The sequence below is a fragment of the Amborella trichopoda genome, chromosome 10 (assembly GCF_054954075.1).
Source record: "Amborella trichopoda isolate Santa Cruz 75 chromosome 10, AtrichopodaSantaCruz75HAP2 v2.0, whole genome shotgun sequence".
NCBI lineage: Eukaryota > Viridiplantae > Streptophyta > Magnoliopsida > Amborellales > Amborellaceae > Amborella > Amborella trichopoda.
The window spans coordinates 30,088,857-30,109,391 of record NC_142345.1 but is presented as its reverse complement, the minus strand read 5'-3'; the positions used below and the strand labels follow the sequence as shown (position 1 = coordinate 30,109,391).

The window sequence follows — 20,535 nt, the reverse complement described above, 5'->3', positions numbered from 1 at the left end:
ATTACTTTTTATTTTTTTTGAAAAGAAACTTTTATTTTTTTGACATGAACCTTTTATTTTTTTGACAAGAACCTTTTTTTTTATTTTTTTGACAAAAATATTTATTGTATTACCTTCTTTCTTTTTGACAAGAACCTTTTTTTTTTGTTTGACAAGAAAATTTAATTAATTTTTTACAAGAACCTTCTATTTTTTTTTATAAGAAATTCTTGTCAAAAACAAAATAGAAGGTTCTTGTAAAAATAAAAATTAAAAAACGGCACTGACGGGAGGATTTGAACCGAAAACTTAAAAATGGCGTTGGCAGGAGGGTTTGAACTAAGGCTTCATATTGAAAAAAGATGTGACCTTGTAGCTCACATCGCCACTTCTGCTAGTATCCACGCGATATAAAAATACTATACTATATTACCTTTTCAAGCCAAGTACAACTCTCAAATCCTATTTTGAAAACTTGAAAAGAGATTGAGTAGTATAAATGTTTCCTTAGTACCACATGAGAATGCGTGTGAAGTGAATGAGGCAGCTTGCGACTTTGTACTTATGGACCTGTGGCATCGGGTCTTTGTAGCGAGTTGTTGTAGCGAGTCACTGTGTTAATGTAAAGACATACCGTCTCAACTCTTGAATTGCCCGGTTTCCAGTATTTCGCAAGAATCGGTATAAGGTTAAAGATTCTTATGTCGACTTGGGGGATTTTTGGTCGAATCGACAAGGAGTTGCCAACTCCCACGTCAACCCGGACGAATCCAGGTCGCCGTACTACTGGTTTAAGTAGACTGAGTCCCTATGATGAGGTTAACACAAAAGCAGGCTTATTAGGAGGTACGGGCAAAGGCATCCTTAATCTCCACGTGTAACAAGAAATGACTTCTTTGATAGGTGAGCCTCAACTGTAGGAATAATAAGATAATAAACTCCTAAAATAATTAATATAAATTAAATCTATCGGTCAACGCCACAGTGTGAGCTAAGCTATTTGTATTCCTTTGTTTTTCTTTTTGGTTTGATGGGCTTAATTTTTATGAGGAAGGTTTGACCCAAGATCTCTATTGTGCAAAACAGGTGGCTCATCAAAAGCATAATGGGTACTATTTATATTAAAAAAATCCCGTATGAAGCTATGGGAAGACGAGCTAATATTTGAAATATCATATATTTGATGATTTTTTTGATATAGCGGAGATAAGGATGTTGAGATGGATGAGTGGCTAGATAAGAAAGGATAGAATTTAAAATAAATACATTAAAAAAAAAATAAGTGTGATATCAATACGCAATAATATGAGAGAGAGAGTAGACTTAGATGGGTAGGGGTCATGTGTGGCACAGACTCAGTACAACATCTGTCAGTACCTTCTGGAGGAGTGTGGTTGAGGTAGAGCCATGAGCTTTTTATGAATGTTTCAAATCAGATATTATCTCTCTATTTAGGGATGCTAAACAGGTAGGGTCAACCAGAACTAGGTCAAGGTCTGAAGTCTAGACCCTAAAAGTGGGAATAGCCAGTCAGGTCTCAGTCCAATAGACCTGGACCCAACTGGTTTTGGATCTAGCCCAGGCCTATCTGGATCAACTACAACTCCATGTCAGGGTTGGTGTTGACTCAACCCAGTTACCCACAGTGCAAAGCAATTTCATTGAATGTGACATGACCCACAAGTTCCTTTGATGCTACCAAATTCTCAAAATTCATATTTTTTTAGATGTCTCACTTATCCACATTTTAAGAGTCCAGTAATCTTGACAAGGTGGTGATATTTCATGCGAGGAACCTAGGAAGGATGGAAATGAATTCCATGACTTATGTCCTCCTTAGGTCATATAAAATGTTATCTGACTTGGCTTGTGTTACAAACATCGAAACACTTCTCATATTGAACATATTTTAAAAATTTTAATTAGTAATATATCATCATCATCATTATCATCATCATCATCATCATCATCATCATTTTAGCTTTTTTCCAATTAATTGGAATCAACTACATGAATCTTGGTTCTCCATTCTGCTCTACTAATAGCCATATCCTCAGTAAGGCTATAAGTCGTCATATATTTTCAAACTACTTCTAACCACATCCTTTTGAGCATATCCTTTTCCCTTTTCAATCTTTTCACTTGAACTAACTCGCATATCCTAACAGGTACTATACTTGATCAACGCCACACATTGCTAACCCACCTAAGTCTATTCTCTCTCATTTTATTACCGATTGGTACCACACCTAAATTCTTTTGAATAAATTCATTTCCAATTTTATCCCTTCTTGTCTTATCACTCATCCATTTCAACATACTCATCTTCGCTATACTCATTTTTATAGGTATATTGTTTTTTGTCCACCCAACATTCCGCTCCACAGAGTAAAAACTAGTCTCACCGTTGTCCTATAGAACTTGCCTTTCAACCTCATTGGTATGAGGCAATCACATAAAATTCTAGTTGTACATCTCCATTTAGCCCACCCAGCTCTAATTTTACGTGCAACATCATCTTCGATCTCTCCATTTTCCTGGATTATCGACTCAAGATATCAAAAGTGCGGTCCTTTTTGTACTTCCTGACCGTTAATTGAATACAGTGGATTATATACCATCAAATTTATATTACGCATTGAATACATATATATTCCCTTAATATGTGAATAAAAGGTTCTTATTAAGTTTTATTATATATCATAATGAACGCCATCACATGTATATGTGAACGTGAATAATACATTTATACATATATATTACATAACTTCACAAAGGAAAAAGAAATCAAATGTAATACTTTAAAATTCATCATAGTAATAATGTTTACATCTACAATACTACATACGGCTTGCTTACAATGCTCGAACTGGGGTTTCCTATAAGTTGCTAGAACCTGATCAAACTTTCAATCTCTCTGGTGTTGACAGTGGGATCAACAATTTCTCCTCCCAAAATCTGTAAAATGTTTTGCAGCCCTTGAGCGGAGGATGACACATGCACAAATGTTCCTTGGCAACATTTGAAGGTTGGGGAGATGCAATCAAATAGGAAACCTAATTGCCAGCATACAATGCTTCCTATGTTACATATATTCATTTCTTATTGAATATGTTATATTTGTTTCTCATACTCCTGTGAGGACAAGTCCCTTCTTAGGTTGCCTTGTCAGGTACCTAGGCCACGAACACCGACACCTGCGTTGGTGTCCATGGAATACTTATATTGTTTGGTGTGTTCATATATTGTTGACATATGCAATACACTATGTAAACAATCAAACAACATTAACAAATTAAACTCAGCCATCCCTTTACAAAAGAAAGTAAATTTTTTTTAACAAATAACATAATTTTTTTTAACAATATAAAGCCCCTATAAGAGGGAAAGGTCTTGACGCCCAAAGTAAGCAAGGTGGATTCACGCAGTTGTAACATGTAGCGGTGTAAGTAAACGCTAAGAAATGATGGCAAACCTAAAGATACCATATCTTTTTTTTTCGGTGAAAAAGTTGACAGTATTGTTTCTTCTTGAGAAATCATATCCTAATGTCGACCAGTTTCACATTTGGACAATTTTAAAGCAGGATTGATGCATCTTTCGCCCATTATAAGAAACAAAGAAGCATGTTCTGCTTCATCAAAAGGTCATCATGCAGTGGTAATAAGAAAGCAAGCAAACACATACAAAACAAAAGAAAATATGAATGGTTTGAATGGACAACTAAACTAGGAAATAGTCAGAGAGGGCCACCATAGGTGGCATGGCAAGCGCATCAATTGAACAAAAGGAAGATTATCATTTGCAGCCAATGATGGCAATAGAAAAGCATCGACAGTTGTATGAAATACAAAATTATTAAAAGTGGGACTCATGGCTCAGTGGTTTTGGCGATGAAACCACAATGTAAAATCAAGGGTTCCAATCTCACTATTACCTACCTCAAAAAAGAACCACAAAGCTATTAGTTGGATGAAGATAACATAGTGGAACTCCTGAGACTAATCATGCAAAGGATGATATTAGAATTCATTCACACAGAACAAATGTTTGGGGAGGTTGACATGGGCTATAGTGAATAGCGAGTTTGACCATTATATGGGTTTCGGGAATGTCAATAGGTGAGTCTTAGTTGTGTTCTCCAACCGATACATAAGGAAGGTCATCCAAAAACCGGATATGGCCAAACACTAGCGGCAAAGACATAAAAATGAGCAATTAAGTTTCGTGGTAGGCCTTGTTATGGCATAAAGGAGCATGTAGCAGGGTGGAAACTATCTCATGGGGAGGGTACTATTTTGGTTCAGAGTTGAGACAGATGGCACTTGTAGCTGGAAGATAACGGAGAGGAAAAAAGAAGAGAGGGAGGATTGGAGGGAAATATGACATGAGGAAAGGTGGGGAGGCTAGTAATCATAGAGAAGGACTATAAGGATGTTACGGGGTTGACAACAGTTAGTATTTAACCCAGATGGCGTTGTGGTTCTGTGAGTGCTTCCAACCTCAGATTTAAGCTAATGCATTAGAAAAAACAAGAAGTTTGTTGCTTCACTAGCATGGAACATGGTCTCATTTGAAGTTTGAGGATGTGTTTCTTTCCTTTGTAGGTTTTACCACACTCAATTGTCATATGACATATCACGCGTGCGTCACCTTTACAGCAACAAATTTGATTCTAGAGAGAAAAAATGTAGAACCTTTTGTCCCAGCTTCAAGTGTATAGCTTGATGTGTTATAAAGTCATCATCTCAATCCATAGGTTTTGGATTTAAATCCCGCATTATCCACAATTAGCAAATGCTACTCTGCAGCTTAAAATGCATTTACAGGAAGAAAGTTAAAACAAAGAAAAAACAAAATCTCAAAAACTTTAAATTGTCAAACAATAGTTAAAGACATGAAGTTACATCCAATAAAGAAAATCCTCCAAACCTACACAAGTTCTATGTATGCCATAGGAGCATTGTCACCTCTCCTCGGAAGAGTTCTAATGATCCTTGTATACCCACCATTTCTCTCGCCATACCTATCTTGAACCTCAGCAAACAACGCATGGACTATCTCTTTTTCAAATATAAATCCCAAGGCCTGCCTCCTCTTATGTAGAGAACCATCTTTGGCCAATGTGATCATCTTATCTACATATTTTCTCATTGCACTTGCCCTAGCTCTGGTTGTTTTGATTCTTCCATGCTTTAACAGTTGCGTTGTGAGGCCTCTTAGTAGTGCACGCCGCTGGTCTGGGGGCCTGTTAAGCTTTGGTACATGCCTGCCATGTCGCATGCATAAACCCCCATTGTCTATGAGATTGATACTATAATCTACATCAACACAATCTGTCGAAGAGATATTTCATAAATAATAGATGTTGAACATACACCCACAGAGGTCTCAGCCTAGCTAATTGGACATATAACCCTCATAAAACACATAAATCTAGTTTGTTTTACTTTTGAATTGCAGATAATTTATTCCATGGTACATATATATATAAAAAAATTATCTTACTTTTACATGGTATAATTTCAGACAATAGAACAAAAAATCAAATTCTTCATACAATTTTATTGCAGAAGACTTCATCATGATGCCTATAGATATCCTTCTTTTCCCAGTCAAATTACTATAGATGACAAACAAGGTGTATAAGGAGATTGATTTTATAGAAAACTAACTACCACTCAATAAATAGATAGAGTAGGTTCAATTAATTTACAAATGTTAAATGAACTGGGTAGATTAATCATGGTGTTGATTCCAGAAAACCAGCAGAAATCATTGACAAACTGACCTTTTTTTTCTCTTATCATATGGATTATCATCCTGGCCATAAAAGAAAGCAACCATATGCGATTTGTGAGCACAAATCCCTAGAAGATACAAGATATGAAATATCGACAAGCTAATTTTGACCAGAGGATGGTACAATAATACACTAAGCATTATTATCATGATTTTTGTAGCCAGCTTTTGCCTAGAGCAAATAAAGGAGCATACATCAATTTATACCATGACACGAGCAATTGGGGATGTCCTCGAACTAAGCATCAATGCTTAGCAAGGAAACTGGCTCTAAATTGGTTGCTCTATCGATATGGTCGATGAAATTTTTCCCCAATAAAAAATGTCGAAAAATTTCATCAGTCAGGACTACAATCAATCCTACATTGGTGCTCCATCATACCAACCTAATGGTATTAAGTGAGTCACCCTCCAATTGTTCTATTATAAAGCCCCTAAGAAACATAGCAAAACACCCAAGTCCCATCCAGCGATTACAGAGTCACGATAACCAACTAGCCCGAAACATAGCATTAAAGCCCTTGACAATATCCCCACCCTTAGGGGTCATGAGTCGTAGTGGAGACACCATTCAACTTGAATCCAGGAACCTCATAAGGAGCCACTATCTTCTAATCTCATATCAGTTTGGCCTAGTCTTGTGGAATTCTTCGAGGATGAGAAGCAAGAGATCAGGAAATTGACCTCTAATCACCTCAATGCTTGTGTATTTCGCATTGGAAAGTTTGTTATTCATCTCATTCCAAATGTCCCAAAAGATCAAAAGGCAGCAAAAGTTACAGTGCAACCAGCAGCTTCTCTGAATTTTGCAAATCCTTTTTTATTGTTAATTGTATATGACTTGAATTTGAGTATACAAGTGTACATCTTCTAACCCGTCTATTGATCCTACAAAGAGCCATTATCACTATTCAAGGGCCTTCATGTAATTGATTACAATGGTAAATGAAAAGAATTGGAGGCTCTTAATCTTTTGCTTAATTCAAATATAGCGAAGAAAACGATAAAGCCTGATCATTTTACTAATCAAGATGGCGTTTTCTTTCCTTTTGATTTCATTAGATTCAGTCTACTTAGAAAAAAAAACATACCAATCCGAAACCTGAAATGTCATTTGCTCAAAGGTTCATAAATTACAAATCTGGGTCAGGTTCTAAAACTAAGATAACATTTTTTTACGTCTCATCGAATTCTAATCTCAGCCCCAACAAGGAAAATGACAAGATATCTGTCCAAAAAATCTGTAATCTTCTCTGAAGATATCGGAAAAGCTATACGTGGAATTCATCCTGAGACTCTGAATAATTAAGATATCAGAAAATGAAAATCTCCTGACCAAGGTGGACATATGTATTATCCATGACAGCCATAAATCGCACCAAAACCTTTCAGATACTTCCTAAATGAATATGAACCTGGATAAAATGCAAAGCAATGTAAATCTTTGAATTGGTTAAAAAAAAAAACAAGTATATCCAAGGTAAAGCGAGGCTTGCCATGGAAAATGCACATTAGGTGGAAGATTATAACCTGTCTTGATGGGAAGAGGGTTGGCTATGGCTAATCCCGAGAAGGAACGGGAAATGGCTGGTGGTTTTCGGTGGGTTGTTTTGATGGCCGGAAAGTAAGAACCAGTGGCCCGAAATTTTCTCGCGACTGGCGTAGTTGGTAGAGCGGACCTTAGAGAAGCCATGCTCCATGTAGACAAGCCTGTGGCAGCCATGCTCCATGTAGACAAGCCTGTGGCAGCCATTGATGATAACCAAACCCTTAACCCCTACTGCTCCTCTTACTAACTGTACAACGGAAAATAGAGCGATACGAGAAAGAAGGGGATAATTAGATGTCCCTGACATTTGAGATAATGACCATTTGTCCCAGTCTGAGGCCCTTTTGGCGAGTACCATTTCCCCCTTGAAACGGGGGAAATTGTATCCCCTTAAAGAACCTTAACTTATTGTAGAATTGTAAGAAATTCCACTGATTTTTTTTTTTAGGTATTAAAGAGGTTATAAAATAGAGTTTTTCACAACCGAAAGTGACCCGATTTAAATCTAGTTCGATTATTTTTTGAAAGGTTAGTAAATTTAAATCTTTATGTTAAAGGTTTCGTATTGTGAGGAGACTAGGTTAGTAAATTTAAATTTTTATGTTAAAGGTTTGAATTATGATGAGACTTCATGACAATTATGAGTGTTTTTTTTTTCTTTATTTCCTAGTTTGTGATTATAAAATGTTTATGGGTATGTTTGATTATATTTTTTTATATAATAAGACCATTTACTTTTGGTACAAGGTAGTTACATTTAATCTTGATCATTGGATATAAAATTCAAAGGCTGCTTTAATATCATCGACCAAACTCAAAGTTCAAAAGAAATTTTCTCGTACTTTGTCACACACCCACGTTATTAGATTTCACCTGATAAGATTGTAAGTAATTGTGACCTCCATGTACCAAAGGTAAATGGTCTCATTGTATACAATCCAAATTTTAAGTTGTTACTATATATATGATGGTGCAAAGAAAGACGGATTCCACATCACCGGAACAATCCGCTTCTCAATTAGTGTGACAATGTCACACTAGCCCAAGACTCACAAGCAAATAGAAAGAAGAACAAGAACTAAGATGAAGTAGAAGAAAAACTTCATTAAAAAAAACATGAGATACACAAAGGCATTATAATCTCAACGCACAAGATGTTAACCTTAACACATGTGACCCAATGTTCCCACCACAAACCTCTCTTTTTAATAGAGATTTTTACAATCATATTTTCTACAGTAACTACCCATTTACATCTATAACTACTAACCTACAACAATAACTACTAACCACCTAGTAGTTTCATAACTTCTTATTACACAAATTTACAAGTACAACCTCACTACATCACTCATAATAAAATAACATAAAAGTAATATGGTTTATGAAAAATACATTTTAACAAATTTAACATGTCTATAATTTATAAAGCAAAATAATAAATTTTATAATATATATTTGGTTATGTTTGATTTTATTGGGCTATATATATATATGAGCAATGATCTAATGCAACGGTTGTATCATAGTATAATGCAACGACACATCTAGAAAACCATGTTTATGGTATTTGTATGACCTCAAATTTTACACACACATTCTCTCTTTATCTCAATAATCAATCCCCCAAAAAAAAAAGTTTAATTTGAATCCTAGATATGGTCAAAATCAGTCGCCTCCAAAAATCTAGACCATTCATTTTGTGAATTTCAATATCTTAGCCTTTATAAATTCAAAGTCATTTTTTCTTTTTTAAAAGTGTTCATCTAATGATAATAAAGCCATCCAAACAAATTGAAAATAAAAAACTTCTTATAAGGCCTAGATCTAAGTATCTCACCAAAATGAATGGTCTATGTTAATTACGCTAAAAATATACTTTCTAGGTTGTGTTTTCAATTTTTTGTTTTTTTGTGATTGTTCATTAGAATGAAAATAGTGTATATTTGAAAATTTGGATCAAACAAATGGCCACAAGATGGCTTTTTAAGGTTGTTGCATCATATTACTATACAGCGGTTGCATGAAATCACTGTTTTATATATATATATATATATATATATGGAAAAGTCTTTCCAACGCTTAGGAGAAAATAAATAGTGATTTCGCCTTCCCTTATCACCATCCAAATTTCATCGTGCGGTCACGATTGTTTGGTAGTGTTTTATTTTTCATTTATTTTTTCTAAATTGGAATGGCTTGAAATTTGGAAGATATGTACATCTTATTGAGACACATCTAACAAAAATATAAAAAAGATATCTGAAAAAAATAAATTAACCAAAATACCTCCGAAACTTTTTGAAGGTATTTTGGTCAATATTTTTCATGTAAAATACTTTTTTTATAATTTTAGAAGATCTCTCTATTTTTAATGAATACACGCTTCAAATTTCAAGTCATTCCGATTTGTAAAAAAATAAAATAAAATATGAAATACTACCGGACAATCGACCATGCGATGAACTTTGGACGGTGATGGGGGTAGGCGAAATCACTGCTCATTTTTGCCATTTTCGCTTATAGGCGTTGCGTAGTGTTTTCCATATATATATATATATTAGCTTACAAGGAATAAAGAAAAAAGAAGAAAATAGTGAATTAATAGATGAATTCGTTAAAAGATTAAAGAAGCTAAATATCAATGAAAAGGGCCAGCCTTTTAAAACCTAGGAAGGAGATGTTCAAGTCCTGCAAAAGGCACCTGACAAAGAAATTTCGGATACGGAGAAAGCTTTTAAAACTGAAAGGTTAGAAATCAATAGAATTGATTATGGAAGAAAAGTGAGACCAGTGTCTCAAACCCGAATGTACTATCTTAGACCTACCCCAGTAGATCTACAAATAGAAGAAGATCTAATTTCTACCTCAGTCTCCTATTCAGGAAAATCTATAGTAAACTGTAATATTGATGGCATGGCTGAAAATCAAATATTAGATCTTATGAAACACATGACCATGTATGCCACTGCCTGCAAGGCAAGTGGAAATCAAGACCATGAGATAGCCAAAACAATAATATGCGGATTCACATGATGGCTAAGAGGCTGGTGGGATTTTCATATGAATGAAGAATCAAAAAATCAAATATTAAATGCCTCAAAACAATGGATAGTCAAAAGTGAAAATGGTCAAGACAATATAATACAATATAATACAAGATGGAGAAGCAGTCAATACACTAATTTATACCATCACCCTCCATTTTGTAGGAAGTACTGCTTTATTGGCAGCAAGGTCTGAAGACCTGTTATCAAATATGAGATGTCCTACACTCTCTCATTATAAATGGTATAAAGATGTATTTTTTTCAAGTTTACTAACAAGAGAAGATAGTAAATCAGACCATTGGAGAGAAAAATTTATAGCTGGTCTACCACATCTTTTTGTAGAAAAGGTAAAAACAAGGCTTAAAAATAAGCATGGTGGAATTATTCCTTATTCTCTGTATATACTAGGTGAATTCTCAACCGAAATCTGTGCTGAAAGTCTGGCTTTATGTACAGACTTAAAACTTCGAAGACAGTTAGAGAAACAGAGAATAATGGGGAGAAAGGAGCTACGAGATATCTGCGAACAGTTTGGATATAATACCCTACCCCCTTCAAAACCCTTTCATAAAGAAAGACATAAAAATTCAGGAAAAGAAAATTTAGACATTCTTCAAAGACAAAAGAAAAATTTTCCAAAAAATTCTTACAAAATAAACCATTCTTCAAAGATAAGGGAAAAGAAAAATCCCTATTTATTATAATTGGGGCAAAATAGGTCATTATAAAAATAAATGTCGAGTTAAAAGAAAAATTAACTCTCTTGAAATAGCTGATAATATTAACATCCAATTATTGAAATACTCCAAATAAAATATGAAACCTCTGATTCTTCTGATTCAGAAGATGAAATGTTAATTGGAGAAATAAATAATGAGGATATCATTATCAGTAGTTCTGAATCAAACTTTGGTGATGGAGATAACCCAAAAGATGTCCATGATATTCTGAAAAGGGTACAAAATAAAACAAAGATAGAAAAGGAACCTTCGATATCTGAGCTAAAATATGAAATCAATAAGGTTAGAAATGAGTTGATAGCTCTGAAAGCAAGAGTTCAAATCTTAGAATTAACCTAGAATCCTATCAACGAAGGAATTGAAGAAGAAAATATAGAAAGTAAAGTGGAAAGGAACATATAAAAGGAATATATAAAATAAAGCAGAAAGAAACATACAACATATAATCAAAACGAACTCACATTTCACAGATACAGAAGCTAGTAAATAATTTCAGCTGCTCAGGGATGTAGTCAGGAACTTCCTTCCAAAAGCAGTCGCACATACCAGTTTTAAACCGTTACACTTTTACAAAAGAAAAGAAACCAAATGGCTATGAATACTACTAGGTATACAACAGAGAGAGGACTGTAGAGAAGAGAGCAAAGAGAGGACTGTAGAGAAGAGAATAGGGAGAGGACTGTAGAGAAGAGAGCAGAGCACTTCAAACTCAGGAAAACTCCGGATGTCTTCAAATGAGGGGAGCCTTCCTCCTTTTATAACATTCAGAGTGAAACGGATTTGAAAGTATTTGAAATCTACACCAACAACTTTTCAGAGATGCTTATCTTCTACAGTAAAAAGCAAGTAGGGGCTACCGTAGCTGTCGGTAGTGGCTATAGTGATTTTGTCGGTAGTGGCTACAGTGACTTTGTCAGTAGTGGCTACAGTGATTGTCGATAGTGGCTACAGTGACTTTGTCTATAGTGGCTACAGTGACTGTCGGTAGTGGCTACAATGATTGGGACACGTGCCCTTGATAAGGTGGAGTCGTTCTGATCCTTTTGTGAATTCTTTCATTTTGAAGAGAATTCAATTCCTGCACAATCATCACCGTTCATCGGACTATAGTCTTCCTGTTCGTCAGTTTGAGTGGCGGTAGACATTTTTTCCACATTATCTTCTATTGCACTCCAAAGCTTCCTTTTAAGCTTTTCTTTGGATAGGTTGGGGTTTTGTTACTGTAATGTTACAACATATTCTGATATTTTCATTTTTTACTTTTGGGGTGAAACTGAAGGTATAAGTTTCATTTTTATTTTGTTTGGATTTAGGGATTCATTTTTGTAACTATCCCACCATGTGATATGGATTTGTCTTCTTAATTTGGGGATATAATCCCACCTGTCTATATCATCTTCTAAGACTTGATAATCCCATTTTAAAATCCATGGGACCTGATATAAGGTCATGAAATATATATTGTAGTCTCTTTTAAGACTTTGTTTATTATACTCAGAGAATTTTCTTTGTAAAATTTGCAGTTTTTTTGGTAGAATTTGGTTTGTGGATCCCCATATAGAGAACTAGTTTTTAAACCAATTTGGGAACTCATTTGGCTAACTTATTTTGATCTGAATATACCAGCTATGAGAATTTTTTTTATTCTGGTATGAAAAGACTTCGTCTCAAGCCTTTATGTATTCAAAGTAGTGATAGGATTTAATTTTAAATCCTTTAGTATTGATGATCCTTGGTTTTAAAGGATCTAGTCCCCATTCTTTGTAAGAAATAACTTTTTTTATTTGAAATTTGGAATATGCTATTTCTATATCATTATTTCTATAATGATGAACTATGAAAATCAATCATGTTTCCATAAGGATACTTTCGTACCATTCTCTACATTTGTCACCCATATTAGGATGTATATGTTGCCTGAGGTATAAGGCAACTATTTCAGTTGGATTTTTTAACTAATGATCATTTTCTATAATTAGCAAAGGAATATATGTTGTTTCTAAATATGTGGTTTTAGCATTAGGAGTTTGAGTGCTTATTGGTGTTTGAAGGGGCGATAAATCAATATCTTGTATTTGCCTTCTCATTAGAGCATTTGGTGTTGATGGTGATGCCAAGGATGGTTCTGGACTAAGGATTATTTCCATCATCCTCTTTTGTTGACTCCTTCTGCCCTCCCTACAAAAACTCTCCTGTCAAAAAGTCGGGCAAATAATTGGTGTTACCATTAATATGTTCAATAGTAAATTCAAAGGCAGAGAGAATACCTTGCCATCTTGCAAAAATTTGTTTTGAAACGAGATTTTTTACATCTTTCTGAAGGATGTCTTTGGCTGCTTTACAGTCAGTTCTTATGAGGAATGATTGATTAAGCAAGTCACTTTGAAATTTTGTGATAGCATGGACAATAGCAAGTATCTTTTTTTTCACTGTTGAATAATTTTGTTGAGTTGGGTTCCAGTTTTTAGAGGTAAATCGGACCAATTGCCCTTGATTATTCATTTTTTGTTTTAAAATAGCACCAAGTCCTTATTCTGAGGTGTCTGTCTCTACTATTTTAAACGTTGGTGGACGTGATAGAGCTAAGCATGGAAATTCCTTAGCTTTTGTTTTAATTTTTCTGACACTCTTGGTATGTTTTTCGGTCCATTCTGGGGGATTCTTTTTCAATCTTTCAAATAAAGGTTTTGCATTTAAGGCCAAATCTTTATAGAAGTCGGAGATATAATTTATACAACCAAGGAATATTTGTAATTCTGTTTTTCCTATAGTCACATCTGGAAATTTGGATGCAAATTCTATTGCTCTATCAATGGGATTAATCCTTCCCTAGAAAATATTGTGTCTTAAAAACCTTATTTTTGTCTGGCATAGATTTATTTTTCTTGCATAAACTACTAAGCCAGTATTTTTTATTGCTTTTGCAAATGTACTTAAGTATTTCCAATGTTGATCAATTGATTCCGAGAAAACAAGTACATCATCAATATAAACAATCATGAATTTGGTATAGGGGTTAAAAATTTCATTCATGATATTTTGAAATTCGGATGGTGCATTTTTTAATCCGAAAGGCACAACGTTCCATTCAAATTGTCCAAATGGAACATTAAAAGCAGTTTATATTTATCCTTTCCAGCAATCTGGATTTGCCAGTAGCCTGATTTAAGATCAAATTTTGACAATATGCAAGTGTTTGCCAGTCTATCTAGAAGATCTCTTTTGTTTGGGATCGGATATCTAATCCATCTCAAAACTTTGTTGAGTGGTTTATAATTTATAACCAGTCTTGGAGCCCCTCTTTCTATTTCGGAGGCCTTTTCCATATAAAAGGCTAATCAGCTCCAGGGTAATGAGCTTTTTCTGATAAGTCACAAAAGAAAAATTTTCCAATTTAGAAATTCTTCAAAGACAAAAATCAATGTAGTGTTAAAAAAAAAAATAACTCTCTTGAAATAAATGATAATATTAAAATCCAATTGTTTGAAATACTCCAAATAAAAGATGAAACATCTGATTCTTCTTATTCAAAAGATGAAATGTTAATTGGAGAAATAAATGATGAGGATATCATTATCATCAGTTCTGATTCAGACTCTAGTGATGAAGATAACCCAAAAGATAAAAACTGCCAATGTGATTTTTACAAAGCAGTAATAGATATGAATGTGTTAAGTATCAATACCCTTACAAAAGAAGAAGATCTGATCATAGACTTTATTGACAAAATATCAGATCCATAGGCTAAAAGAGAAGCCTTAGTCCAATACATCAACATGTCTAAAAACCCATCAGGAAAAACCAAGTCTTCTCTTGTCCCAACAAAAGAAGATTATAGTTTCCATGATATTCTGAAAAAGGTACAAAATAAAATACAGATAGAAAAGGAACCTTCAATAGCTGAGCTAAAATGTGAAATCAATGAGGTTAGAAATGAGTTGAACTAACCCAGAATCCTATCAACGAAGGAATTGAAGAAGAAAATATAGAAAGTGAATTAGATAATCTAGTAACTGAATATAATATTCCTTTACCACCGGAGGTTGAAGATATCCTTCCTAAACCTGAAACCTCCAGAGTTGGTATGAATGTGATAGAAAAGGTCCAGGATTGTAAATACATAAACCTAGTGGACAGAATAATAGCCCATAAATAGTTCACTAATATCAAAATTGTAGTTCAAAAAGAATATAGTTTCCAAACTACTGCCCTGATAGATTCAAGAGTTGATCTAAATTGCATTAATGAGGGATTAGTGCCAGCTAAATACTTCAGCAAAACTACCCAAATTCTTAATACTACCGATGGTAGCAAAATGCTTATTAATTATAAATTATCAGATGCTGCAGTATGCAATAATGGTGCTTGTTTCAAATTCTCCTTTATAATGGTCAGAAGTTTAAGTCAACATGTAATTTTAGGGACTCCCTTCTTAAACATGCTCTATCCAATTAAAATTGATGACACAGGAATAGAAGCTAATATTGAAGGGCATATTGATAAGCCTAGAATTTATGAAATCAATAATATTAAAGATAAGATTTCTTCTAAAGAGAAATTTCTTTATTATCTGAAAGAAGAAATAAAATGCAAAAATATGGAAGAAAAATTATTTTTAAGCCTTGTTTTTTTCTTTCCAATGGTCTGATTTACTATCCTCTCTTGATAGTAATATTGAAAAAAATACATCTTTATACTATTTATAATGAGAGAGCGTAGGACATCTCAGATTTGATAACAGGTCTTCAGAACTTGGACATCTCAGATTTGATAACAGGTATTCAGACCTTGCTGCTAATAAAGCAGTACTTCCTACAAAATGGAGGGTGATGGTATAAATCAGTGTATTAATTGCATCTCCATCTATATATATATATATATATATGTGTGTGTGTGTGTGTGTGTGTGTGTGTGTGTGTGTGTGTGTGTGTGTGTGTGTGTGTGTGTGTGTGTGTGTGTGTGTGTGTGTGTGTGTGTGTGTGTGTGTGTGTGTGTGTGTGTGCGGTTTGGCCTTGGCTCAAAACAATCAAATTAAAGCCTACCTTCAAATAGTGTCAAAAAAGTGGTTTCAATATTAGAAATCTTTGTGATAGCCTTAAAATATAGTTTCACTGGACAACAACCTATTGTATCGCTTATAGAGACAACTATACCATATATATCACCCTTAAACCATTATACCTAAGGGAAACAAATCTTCCTATTTTTCCCATTTAAACCTCACTCCCCTCCAGATTTTTAATACCGCTTTTTTAACATACTGGAAACTGAACTTCTAGATTCTCTCATGTAAAGAGAAATAAATAACTCTTGGCATATGGGAATGCTTGTAGTATTTCAGAGTGGAAATGACAATTGAAATGCTATTGTTCTTTTCTCATAGTTAATATAATAATGTCAAAGGGAGAATATCATATAATAAAAAACAATCATTAAGGTAGGTCAAACCAATTATTGACATAGAGATTGATTTAATAAGATTATTTCACTCTAGTACCTCCTCAAGCCCGTGGAAGTTTAGAAATCTAAACAAACAAAGTACCATAATAATTAGGTTCATAACAATAGTGGACCAATTGCAAAAATAGCCTAATTATTCCGAATTCTGAACTCAAAATATGACATTTTTCCATTAAAAATATATTTGACTTTCGGAATTCATAACAAGCATAGACTTTTGTGGCATTTGGCTCAAACCACTTTAGTGGTGCATGGCATTAATGTGTGGATACGGTTTCTATGCATATTGTAGAAATGCGGGATTGGCAATAAATATATATTGTAAGTATAATTTGATCCTAATTTTTAGAGAATATATAATCTTTAACATGAAGATCATGAATATGAAAAAAAAAAAAAAATTGAAAACTAAAAATAGTAATTATGTTAAGAAAACATTTGGACCGTTACTTACAATTGTTTTTAGATGGACCACCTATTTGCATCCATCTTTATGATGGATGCTTTATACCTTTGGACAGCATATTGTAGAAATACGGTCCAGCCCGCATGAAACAATTTTCCTTAATGTATTTCTAGGTTGATAGTGCCCCATTTGATACTTACAATCAAGGAGATAAAGCGTTTGGAAGGATTCGTTAGTTTTGCTCATGAGAGAGCCCTCGTAAAAAAAAATTATGAGTTTTCATCTCATAAGCTATAGCTTTATGTTCTTAACTTCTTGTATCGTGTGTCATACTCGTTGGCTCTAAAGGAAAGAGGATCTTTCCCCAAGCTTCAGGTTTTCGTTTTAGGGCATTTTACTACAATACTTCTTTTTTTTTTTTTTTTTGTCAAAAAAAAGTTGGGGTTAATTTTCTAGTGTGTTTCTCTTTTAAAAATACAAAATGTTTTCAGTTTTTCAGCAATCATGTATTTATATCACATCTACATCTAATTCAATCCGGAAAAACTCTTTCGGCAATTAACAACCGGAAAAACGTTTTCGGCAATTAACAACACAAGGTTGGAGTATTACAGCTTGTGACTTCTATAATCCAAGACCACCACGAATGCCATGATGAGAGTATGGTCATGATCAGGCTGGATCACCAGGGAAAATACATCATCCATTATGAACACATCAGAGCTTGCTCCATTCGTGCTTATCTCAGCTACCAATTCACCACTGATTGTTTTTATAGTGCAGCTTCTCTTCCAAAAACACCCCTCAATATGAAATTTCACCTCAGGCGTGTTGGGAAGCAATGCACTTCCTTTATATGTGTGAATCAAAGGTAAAAACATCTCATAATGTATGTTTGTGCAAATGGCGAACAATGGGCAATTTGCTAAGTGCCAAGAAAAATATACATCACAAATCACAAAACCATCAAGCACAATCACAACACGAGATTTAACGTAAAAACCCCTTAAATGTGAAGGGAAAAACCATAAGGCAAATTCGAGAGAGGAATCCACTAAAAATCTTGCCCAAAAACCTTGAGGCTTACAATCAAATGAGAGAGAATAACAATAACTTGGAGAAAATACAAAGTTACCTCATAAGCACCAACAAGATCATCGCTTTCCCACCTCAAAGAAGCCCAATAGATGGTCTTCTAATGGCTTGGAGAAGCAACAGGAGAGCACACCAGCTATTCCGGTTTTCCAACTGAGTGTTAAGCGTGAGTGATAGCAAAAATGGCCTAAAATGGTGATAGGAACCGTACTGCAGCCCTACACTTTCTTCTCTTTAAGAGCCTTCGAAACCCTATTTTGCTTGCAAGAGAGACTCTCTACCGAGTCCCCCCCCCTTTTTTTTTTGTCTTAAAGCACCTTTGTTTTTCTCTTTCTAAAAGAATTTCTCTCTCTCTCTCTAACCCTTTTCTCTATCGAACCTTTTTTGTCTTCTTATGGAGTTGGACCCCACAGGGCAATCACCGTAATAAAGGAAGACTCAGAAATACTTTCTAAGGTAGACACAATGGTTTGCAGTGGCTTTAGTAGACTCATCATAAAAGAGTTAAAACCTTTTGTACCATTATCGTGGTGTTTACTTCAACCCATACAAGCTATTCTTCAACTTGCATACCATGTGCTCCTTACCTTGTGACATACTTTGATGATGGATATTTTTGTTGAGCCATTTCGTTCCCTTTGTGACCTTCTTACCATAGGTGGTTCTTCTTGAGGAGGTTGCTCCCCCTGCTAAACATCACCATATACATCATCATTACCATGCATATTATCATCATGCACATCATTATTGAAGGAGTCTCACCACCCCAAACTTGGTCATCTTCATCTTGAACTTGCTGCTCATCATCATCATGTATGGGTAAAGGGGCTTGTGCTTCTAGCAGCTCATCTACAAACTACTTTGGCGGTTCCTCCTTATCAAAATAAGAAAGTGTTTGGTTTTCACAAAAGATCACATCTCGGCTTCTATGCAACTTCTTGGCCTTTTGATCCCACAACCTGTACCCAAATTCATCATCTCCATAACCTAGAATTTAATACATTGGGCTGCTTTGTCGTCAAATTTGCTTTGATGTTATTTTAGGTACATCTTTGAAAGCCTTGCATCCAAAAACTCTCCAGTTTGTGCGGTCCATGCTCTTTGTGGCACATCCCATTCCAATGGAGCCGAAGGAGATAAATTTATCAAGTAACACGCCATATTCATAGCTTCACCTCAAAACTCATTTGGTAACTTAGCTGAGGAAAACATGCTTCTAACCCTTTCCATTATGGTACGATTTATTTTTTCTACGACGCTATTATGTTATGGTGTGGAGGGAACAGTCTTCTCATGTCTATTGTTATGCTTGGCCTAATAGTCCTCAAACTTCTTTGAGGTGTACTCTCCACCATTATCTGTGCAAAGGCATTTCAAGAACTTTGATGTTTGTTGTTTCAACCATGACATGGAGCTTTAAAAATTTCAAATATGAAGTAGCATGGCATGATGCTCCTGAATCAATCACGCAATTTGAATCATCACCCTAAAATGGTGATAAGAACCTTGATGCAGTCCTTGCACTTTCTTCTCTCCAAGATCTTTCAAAACCCTATTTTGCTTGTAAGAGAGACTCTCTACCGAGCCCCTTTTTTCTCTCTCTAAAAAAATCTCTCTCTAACCCTTTTTGTTTTCTTATTGGGCTGGACCCCACAACGCAATCACCGTAACATGGAGAACCCATACAAATATCCAATCTGTCATCTTGTTGGAACACATAGCATCTCCTTATCAAGAAAACTGGTCTCCTCTGCCTCCTTTTCCTGCAGGCCTCACCTCTGAATCCTTCCCTCTGGTTATGAATGCTAGAAATCTGTTTTATAAACAAACACACTGGATTAGAACTCTAGAACCTTATTCGAAATGAATATTTTGCTCTCGACTTGTTTTCTTTGATCTTACTTGCTAATGAAACACGAGCACGGACATTAAAATAATATTGGATAGGTATTAGTGATTTATTGGGGAAAAAGAGAGAAAATGAGTACAAACGGTTTGTATTTTTTTTTTATTTTTTTTGTTAATTGGAGAAACAAGCCATTATAAGTTAAGGTTTGAATAATCCAACTAATAGTCTCTTTGTATACTTTTCCATTTATTAGGTATCAGTTATTTCTCTCCCCTGTTTGGAACTTATGCGATTGCTTCTGTATATTATGTTTATGAGACATGTGATTCTTGCTAAATTTAACAAGTAAAGTTCCAACCGTATGTAAACTTTATCCATTATTAAAATTGCCTAAAACAGCAATGCTCTAGCTCATGAATCCTGAACAAGAGTGACTTTGTTGTTTTCACCAAGTGACCTTAGCTAGATAACATCGATACCTCTACTCCCAAGTTGGTGGTTTCACATCAAAAAACATGTTTTTTTTTTTTTCATTAAAGATATTCTAATGTTAGATGACTCGATTTGTGGCACGCACGACTAGGTATGTATCGTATCCAAGTCAG

General features: G+C 34.7%; 1 protein-coding gene across 1 annotated transcript; it reads right to left on the bottom strand.

Annotated features, from left to right (window-relative positions):
• Window positions 1–4,677: 4,677 nt before the first annotated feature.
• On the bottom strand, window positions 4,678–7,552 carry LOC18429739 (large ribosomal subunit protein bL17c). The gene is made up of 2 exons (XM_011623461.3): window positions 7,312–7,552; window positions 4,678–5,315 (listed from the first exon to the last, which is right to left on the bottom strand). Exons 1-2 carry the CDS (start codon window positions 7,532–7,534, stop codon window positions 4,912–4,914), a joined length of 627 nt encoding a protein of 208 aa, XP_011621763.2. The 5' UTR covers window positions 7,535–7,552; the 3' UTR covers window positions 4,678–4,911.
• Window positions 7,553–20,535: the final 12,983 nt, after the last annotated feature.

Bases quoted from the DNA above. Each gene is read 5' to 3' on its own strand.
- LOC18429739 (XM_011623461.3), bottom strand. From the start codon at position 7,534: ATGGCTGCCACAGGCTTGTCTACATGGAGCATGGCTGCCACAGGCTTG. The intron at 5,316-7,311 runs GTTATAATCTTC...TCTCTTCGACAG, and splicing joins CCCTCTTCCCATCAAGACAG to ATTGTGTTGATGTAGATTAT.